The sequence below is a fragment of the Fulmarus glacialis genome, unplaced genomic scaffold, assembly GCF_000690835.1.
Source record: "Fulmarus glacialis isolate BGI_N327 unplaced genomic scaffold, ASM69083v1 Scaffold40130, whole genome shotgun sequence".
Taxonomy (NCBI): domain Eukaryota; kingdom Metazoa; phylum Chordata; class Aves; order Procellariiformes; family Procellariidae; genus Fulmarus; species Fulmarus glacialis.
Window position 1 is genome coordinate 1 of NW_009190319.1, and position 8,734 is coordinate 8,734.

General features: G+C 40.0%; 1 protein-coding gene across 1 annotated transcript; it reads left to right on the forward strand.

Moving 5' to 3' along the window:
• The first annotated feature begins 1,081 nt into the window (after positions 1–1,081).
• DENR (density-regulated protein) lies at positions 1,082–7,902 on the forward strand. The gene is made up of 7 exons (XM_009585156.1): positions 1,082–1,197; positions 2,192–2,211; positions 2,500–2,584; positions 3,245–3,328; positions 5,435–5,551; positions 6,636–6,775; positions 7,623–7,902. Exons 1-7 carry the CDS (start codon positions 1,092–1,094, stop codon positions 7,665–7,667), a joined length of 597 nt encoding a protein of 198 aa, XP_009583451.1. The 5' UTR covers positions 1,082–1,091; the 3' UTR covers positions 7,668–7,902.
• The last annotated feature ends 832 nt before the right edge of the window (positions 7,903–8,734 follow it).

An 8,734-nucleotide genomic window follows, 5' to 3' on the forward strand; every position in this document is an offset into this window, starting at 1 on the left:
GTACTGCGGCTCTGCCTCCCCTCGCAGTGATCCCCCTCGCCTCAGCATCCTCCCGCCTCAGGTACCCGGCGCCCTCCTCTCCCTCAGCCCCGGCACCCTCCCCGCGCTGCGAGCCTGCCCCTCCTCGGGTACTCGGCGCCCTCCTTTCCCTCAGCTCTGACCCTCCATCCCACCGTGTCTGTGATCCCCGTCAGCTCTGGGACCCCAGCACCCTTCCCCCCGACCTTCCCTCACTGTTACCCCCTACTACCCAGCACCCTCCCTCCCCTGTTTGGGATCTCCATGGGTACTCCACCATCCTTCCCCTCACTGTGACCGTCTACCGCCTTTCCCTGTGGTCCCCCTACAGCGAACCCCACCACCTCAGGCACCCTGGCGTTTTCCCTCAGCTCTCTTCACTGCCCAGGCACAACATCCTGGCTCTGAGTCTTCCGTGCACATATCCTGCTTGCTCCCATGATCCTGGGGGACTTCTTAGGCATTGCAAACCCCTTCCCCATTGACTCCTATTTTCTAAGCCCCTTGCCTGAAAATGTGTGCATGTAAACCATTATTAATTGCATTAGTGGGTTGAGTTTGGGTTGCTTGTTTTGCGGCGTTTGTTTTTTTTTGCTAGTGTCCCAGGATCAGATTGTAACTCTTCAGACAATGATTTAAATGACCCCTTTTCTTTGCTAGTATACTGGCAGTACTCCTCCTACCCCCAGTGCACCTACTGTTCATATGCCACTGATTGAACATGATGCTTCATGTTTTGGTTAACCCACTATGTTCTGTAATTCCATGTGTTGTTCTTGCAGATCTTAATTTTACACTGCATTTTGTGGCATTTTGGGTTTTTTTCCTCCCTCTTATGTGCTAGAATTCCATACTGCTTGGTATCTTTTGCAGCCATTTTCCCCACGTTTTTTCATTATTTCTTGACTCCTATTTAGTCTTCCCTGATCTCTCCTGCTCTTCTTAAGATTGTACCTATTTTCTCTGGGATTCATCAGTCTCTGGGATTCTTGTTGAGTTGGGAAAGATATGAATAACTTTAACCCAGAATGTAGGTCCTGATTCTTCTGTTCTGTGACCTCCAGGCTTGGGACATGGCCACAGATGTAGCTGAGCCTGTGGTCCCTGACTGCAGAGGAGACGTGAGGAGCGGTGCCAGGTCAGATGCTGACTATCCTCTTCGGGTTCTCTACTGCGGAGGCAAGTGCTGAAGGGCAGTTGTCCATGATTCTTACAATGTGCTGTTTGTGAGGGCAGCCTAGCAGAAAGAATGAGAGAATCGGAGATTTTCTTTTGGTCAGCTTTTATTGAGAAGCTAGACCACAGTCAGCTTGACCTTTCTGATCATCTTTCTGAAATAGCTTGTCTTGTGTATTTTGTCTAAAGCATTTTTGGTGAAATGTAGGGGTCTTCCCTCGGAGATGGAGATACTAACAGCTTTCTGTATGTAAAAGTTGCACTAGTGGGACTGGTGCTCAGACTGTGAACTGTTGAGCAGAGATCTCTTCCTGCAGAAAGCCAATAGAGCCTTTAGCACAGAAAAGGCCTCTGAGCATTAGTATGACAACAAGAAATAAAGTTAGAATTCATGAAATTATTCTTTACTCATTACATTTGTAGTTATGTGGATGAAATTTAAAGGGAAGTAAATAATCTTGATAGGTATGTTTTTTAGATAGGTATGTTATTTTGCTTTGGGCTTGAATAGAGTTGCAGGGGATTAGGAAGGAATCCCTGTTCTGCGTCAAAGTCTGCACAATTGGTTTGGGTTTGTTCTGGGGCCAAGCCCCTCTTCTGGACATTGGTGGCTTTTGGAAAAAGGAAAGCTAACCAAATCCTGTAATAATTTATTAGGTATATCTTTTGCCTCAGGTAGAACTGGTGTTTGTTTCTGTAACTCTTCCCAAAGCTGTAGGCATCCCCTTCCTTCATTGACTGACTGTTCTTGCTGTGATAGTTTTATCCTAATGCAGAGCGTGTGAGCAAATGACCAATGAGAGAAAATTAAAATGTGGAGTGGTATCAATAAAGTAATCTTTTTGAGTCAATGTGTGGTTATAACCAGAAGTTATGACGTAAGAAGTCATTTCTAACTTTAAAATACCATTTTGAATTTAATGCTAAGCCTGTAAGTGGAGAACTTTGTTTTGTAATCTATTCTTTTTTTTTTTTTCCCACTCCCTTCTTTCTCCAGTCTGTTCATTGCCAACAGAGGTGAGTTAATTTTTTTGTTGTCCGAGTTTCTTCCTTCTGTCCTATGATTTCTGACTATGATGATTCTTTCTGATCTTTTCTGGCTTCTCTTAATTCTGGCAGTTCTGCGCTTCAGCCACTGTCATCTTTAGGATGACACGAGGTTTCTTATGCGCTAGTATAGTATTGGTATTTGGTCATCTTAAGGAGAAATGCTTCAATAGCTGAATAGCAAATGTATTTTGGTGTATTTGTGACGTATTTTGTAATTACTCTGCTAACAACATTCATGTGACCTTTCTTCTCTAGTACTGCGAATACATGCCTGATGTGACTAAATGCAGACAATGGTTAGAAAAGAATTTTCCAGATGAGTTTGCAAAACTTACAGTAGGTAAGAATCTTTTCTATTTCCTAACTGATATGTGCCCTTAGACATAATTCAGAAATATTTAAGCTTGTCCAATTCTCATCTCTTCCCTTTTTCGCACTGTATCAAGTGTGAAAGTTAATCATTTTCTTAGGAGTCTGCCTTGCTTTTGGATGCTATGAAAACATGTTTGATAATGTCAGAAAACACTGAATAAACAATGTGTAGTTTCAGTAATAATGTTTGAGCTTTCTTAAGGTTCCTACTGTAATCAGTCATCCATGCACTTGTTTCGCATCAAAGTTAGTTTATCGGATTTTATGTCTGTCCTGTCTACTGTGGATGGCTGGAGGAAAGGTCATTAATAATAGGAAACTTGTTGATTTGCATTTGGAGTTTCAATATTAACGCTATCATTAATTTCTGTCTCTCTGTGGAAATTATGTGAAGAGACTGTATTGAAATTATAACTGTAACTTTGAGTCAAGGCGTTTCTGAAGTCTAATTTGCATGAGCACTGTAATGAAGATGAAACACATCAGTCAAAGGCTGCTGCACTTAAGCAAAGAGTTTACGGATTTAGCAAAATATCACTGTACCTTACTTCCTGTTCCTGTAAGGCTGTGATTGTCTGACCACTAATTTTGTTCTTTCTTCTCCCCATTCCTTTCTGATGTGTTCAAGAAAATTCACCTAAACAGGAAGCTGGGGTTGGAGAAGGCCAAGGAACTGTGGGAGAAGAAGAAGAGAAGAAGAAGCAAAAGAGAGGCAAGGTCTAAATAGTTGAATGTGGTACTGATTTATAAGCAGTCTGGGGCATCCTATTCTCACCTGCTGCTCTGGACTATGGCATGGATTCCTTGCTTTTTGGTTGTTAGCTGCACTTTGACTCTGCACAAAGAATACCAAATATCTTTCTTCCAGTGGTAGCAGAGTTAGTGCGGTGATACATGCTGATGAAAGAATTGGATAGTAGTCATAGCAAGTGAAAGATGACCTGCATCGTGTGTCTCATTGTTCCTGTCATTGCTATTGCACTTACTCAGGGAGTAATTCTTCTCAACCTAAAATCAGCTGGCATCCCTCCCAGAATACTTGTTTCTGCCCTGTTTAACAGCAGTTTATGGGTTGCTTGCAGAGTAGAACAAAGACTGCTTTCCTCTATTAATGCCTCATGATGCTGCTTTTGCCTTTTTCCATTCCACCCCTCCTCTGTATTCACGTAACAGGATTTTGTTTTATGCTTTTAACGCTGTCACCTGTGTCTCCGTTAACAGCTATGTCTCTTCCCAGCAACTCTAACGAAAAACATTTTTCAAAAACCAACTTTGGAAGATATAAAATACATGAAACAATTTAAACACACTTTTATCTTCTGTCATTGGAGTTCTTTCTGTTTAGTTAATTAACATACTTTCCACCATAAATCAGAATGCTGGGATTGTTAATATGCATTTGCCTGTGGAGTGTCAGTTGTGTCTGTAGTGTTTCAGAAATTATGTTTAATAGCCCAGTAAGATTCAGATTTTAAGCCACATCTCACTGCAGATGTTTTATTTTTGTGTCTTGGTAACCAGTTATGTTTACCTTGTCAGTAGGCTATGTGTAGTGACAACAGTAATTTACATTCTGTAGCTTGGATGCTTTTCCCAGAGACTTCAGGACATTTTCTTTCAACATTAATTTATTGTGTGCAGTGGTATGGTTAGTTTTCAGTCTGGTTTTTGGCTCTAAAATAATAGTGTTTAAAATATATAGGAATTTTCTCCTAGAATCTAAAGTTGCATGAAAACTTACAGTATGGTGAAGTATGATGGTATAAGATTGACCATAAGAGAGGGTGAAGAAAAACAAGCAAAAACTTACTAAGACACTACAGAAATTTACTGAGGAAATTTTAAGACAGAAATTTACCGTTTTATCTTATCAGATACCAATTTATAGTAATGTAGAATTGAAAGTGCTGCGTGTTAGAAAAAGTAGTAGTCACAAGGGGTTAGTTTGCTTGTCATAAATTCTTTAGGTTTTCATGCTGAGAAGGCTCCAGAACATGAAACTTTGGTTAGCCTGGAGTAACTTGATGACTGTATACAAAGATCTTAATCTGACTTGAAGAATCCTAATGAGTGGAATATATCTTTTGCACGCTTTACTCAGGCTAATAAGTGCCTGATATGTGAAGTGTTCCCTCAGGTTGGCCTAGAAACAGACAGTAAGAAAGAAGATGTTAAATCATGTGGAAGTTTGGCAGTCAGCTGCTGCCAACTACTGTAGCTGGCTTCTGTTTCAGAGGCGTGGTGTTTTCTGCTAGCTTGTATATAGATACACAGTTCATACCGGGGTTGTGCATGGATATCTAGAACTTAATCTGCTGTTTAACTCAGCAGCCTGAGTAGGCACGTCCTCATGGCCTCAGAATGGACATGAGTAAGTTGCTTTGCCTCGGACACAAACCCTAAGGGTGTTAAACTCATGAAAAACAGTAAAGTAACAGTTTGTTCCTAGGATTACAACCAAAGAACAATTCCCAAAAGAATTAGGTGTAGACCAAATGCAGTGATTAGTGAAGTGTGGGGAAAACCCCTTTTTTGATAATTGTAGCGGGGTTCTGCTGTGCAAGCTGTACTTGAACGCACGTTTGACATGCATGTATTGTTATTTCTTGTAATATTGAGCTTTGACATGGGACCTTTCTTAAATAATAATAAAAAACCTGAATGTGAGACAATGTGCAAAATATATTTTTGTTTACCAACACAGATGGGGAGATAACAGTTTCTTTGTTTATAGGGATGAAATCTGACCTTATGCTTTTTTTATAGTTAAATGATGTCACACTTAATCAGTTATGTAACCTTATACTCTGTTTTAAAGGTGGAAGAGGTCAGATAAAACAGAAAAAGAAGACTGTACCACAGAAAGTTACAATAGCTAAAATTCCTAGAGCAAAGAAAAAATACGTCACGAGAGTGTGTGGCCTCGCAACGTTTGGTGAGTTAGCTTTTGCTATGTGGTTTTTGTTGGGTTTAGACGTGCTTGTCTTTAACCTCATATTTCTTCTGATTATATTACACTGAGTAATCTGCTTCCATCTGTGCGAGGTGAAAGTCCCAAGGTGCTTTTAGCAGTTCCAAAGCATGCCAAAGGTACACTGACTTCCCTCAGTGATAAATTATTAAAGTCCTTATTTCCATGGTGTTTGCAAACAAATAGGGTTACGGGTGTTTTTTGAAACAGGGCTTCCCATAGCAGACCACTTGTTAGACTTCAGAGTAGTCTATTGTCTTTAATTGTAAACATATTTATTTTCGAAGAGTTTCTTATTTCCATCAAACCTGTAAATATGTTATTGACAATTAATTTTACCTATTCTTGAGGTTGATTAAGTAAGGCTTTAACTGCCTTTCTAGTAAGGCAGTCAAATTGTTACCAAAGTACACTAACAATGCTGTCCTGCATAGCTTTGGTTCAGCTTCAGACAGCCACTTGGTGTTTATAACAACATCCTACTTCACACATTGATCACGAATTCTGTTAAAAAGGTAAGTTTTAACCTTGGTTGTATTAACAAGATACATTACATGTTTCCTGCATGAGGGTATCGTCAGTTTTCTTGAGGGATCAATAATATGCACTAGCTTGAGCCGAACAGGATATGTATCTTTGTGCTGGAAGCCAATCTCAGAAATTGTTGGGACATCTTTCTGAAAAGAACATACTGAAGCACTTCTATGGAAAAACTTGTTCAGTAACTATGGAAGTTACTCAGAACTGGAGGTGCTTTTTAAACAGTTCTAGATGTGTTTTCTGGTGAGGGTGTGTAGCATAGACCTGCATAAACAGAATGTGTAGAGGACGTTCAGCGATTTTTACCTTGAAGAGCTTGCTAGATTTGTAGAGTCAGTTGTTTTGTATGTAAACAACAGACTTTTGCTTTCAATGGAAACTGTAGCAAAGGTTTAACTGTAAACTGCCACTAGCTTTTCAACAATTGAAACAAGATTTTGGTTTTAAACTTGAGAAAATACTTTTATGATAATGACTGTACTTAAACTGTCCATTTTCTCATCAACAGAAATTGATCTTAAGGAAGCACAAAGGTTTTTTGCTCAGAAATTTTCCTGCGGTGCCTCAGTAACAGGAGAAGACGAAATCATCATTCAGGGGGATTTTACAGATGACATTATTGATGTAATTCAGGAGAAGTGGCCTGAGGTAATAAACCTTTTCTTCTGTCAGAACTCTAGTTTCCACAATAGCCTGTGACTTTCCAATGATTTTGAAAAAGGGTTTCATCTTTGGCAGCACAGATTGTTGTGCAAAAATAAAAGACTAGTTGTTGCATTCCCACCTATGAATGATTAGGTTAAGGAGTGATTAAACTTGAAGTCAAATGTTGCTTCCATTGTTCAAGAAACATTAACTCCCTAAACATGTAGTGCTGTTACTGTGGATACTACAGTGAGGAAGGCATGTCGGAGTAAGTCCAGCTGTCAAATATCTGTGGCTTCTTTGCGACCGTTTCTTAATGGTGAATGCCTAAGTATTCTTACACTGCCATCCTATTTTTCAAAATCTCTTAAAATATTGCAAAATTAAAACAAAACAAACAAGCAAAAAAACCCCCCAAAACCCAAACAAACAAAAAACAACAAACAAACAAACAAAACAAACCAGCAAAAAAGCCCCCCAAAACCGAAACAATACACTTCTGCTTCAGAAGAAGAGATTAGCTAATTTTGGGTTGGACTGAAATGTCGATGGTTGAGAGGTTTGGTTGCGCTGCTGTAATTGCAAGTGCTTTCTTTGACTCTCCCTTGTTCTGGTATTTCCTGATGGTGTTCTTTCTGAAGTAACTCTGTAGGCCTGTCTTTATTCAGAGCCCCATAGGCTCGGCTGTCCTATAGGCGCATGTCGCTCGCATAGAATTTACAGCAGGGAATCTCGGATGCTGCTGTATCCTTTTCCCACACTTCGTTACACGTAGAGTGGTGAATATGAGTGAGACACATAAGAAGAAAATATACTTAATATGCTGTGTTTTGGCCTTTTTTTTTCCTAGGTGGATGATGATAGCATTGAAGATCTTGGAGAAGTCAAGAAGTGATAGTGAAAGAATACTTTTATTTAATTATATGGTTATAAATGATGTAGCCAAAGTGAGGCTTCTAAATCCATTTGCTCTGCAGTGAAACTGTGGAGAACCCGTATCCTTGGCATTTTCACTGTTCTGTATAGGCTGCTTGGTTTTTTTTTGTTGTGATATTTGCCAAAGTTAAATTGGGGTTCTATCATGCTTACGCATGAAGTAGATTTAAATAAAATTACTGTTCCTCACTGAATACAGTTTCTGTTTTCTTTACAGTTACTTTCCTCCAACAATCTTACTTTAAATAAGTCATGAAAAGCTTATTTTTCATCTGCTGTCCTTTCTGCTGAACTTAAGTGAATAAGGCATGTGGCTAATGCACAGAAACTCATACCTCTGATTTACCTGCATAAGATCTGAGGAATCAGAACGGGACAAATATTCTAAACGTTTGTTAACAGTTAAAGGAAAATGAATCCTGAAGCAGTCAGACAGTTGGACTAGATGATTGTTGTAGGTCCTTTCCGACTGAACTATTTTATTCTCTTAAGTGGAAACACTGAGGAACATGTGAATACGTCCAAAATGTTTAGCCTATTTTCGTAATTCCAAACGATCTCCTAACCCTGCCAGTCTTCTAGGTGAGGCAATTTTAGTGGCTTTATGCTTTTAGCATACTGCTAGTTCAAGAATGGTAGTAATTAACACGACTTTATAGTGACCGCTACTTGTTTCTGCAAACTGCGTTCGGGCAGCGGGTGAGGTGGGCTGCCGGCTCTGCTCTCCATCCTCCCGTGGCCAGCCTCCAGCATCCGCCTGGTGCTTTCTGTGTCACCGCTCTGCTTGGTAATGTTAAATGCTCCCTGGCGGCAGAGTCCTGGAATTGACGTTCTCCTGTCACTGTAAATCCTAGATGAGGTCAAACCCAAGGGGGTGATGCATCCTACACTCTGTCCTCCACCGGTAAATCCTTTTTTCTGTGATTTTTGTTTACAAGCCATTTGGTTTGGTTTAGAACGGTGTTTCTAATGCGATAACTGTATCACTGTAAGTGTTCCATTTAAAAGCTGAGCAGGGTAGTTACC

What these genes read in the sequence shown, in the direction of transcription:
- DENR (XM_009585156.1), top strand. Translation starts at nt 1,092, where the DNA reads ATGGCCACAGATGTAGCTGAGCCTGTGGTCCCTGACTGCAGAGGAGAC. An exon ending in TCTGTTCATTGCCAACAGAG is followed by an intron (nt 2,212 to 2,499) that starts GTGAGTTAATTT and finishes TTTCTTCTCTAG; the next exon opens with TACTGCGAATACATGCCTGA. An exon ending in GTTTGCAAAACTTACAGTAG is followed by an intron (nt 2,585 to 3,244) that starts GTAAGAATCTTT and finishes GATGTGTTCAAG; the next exon opens with AAAATTCACCTAAACAGGAA.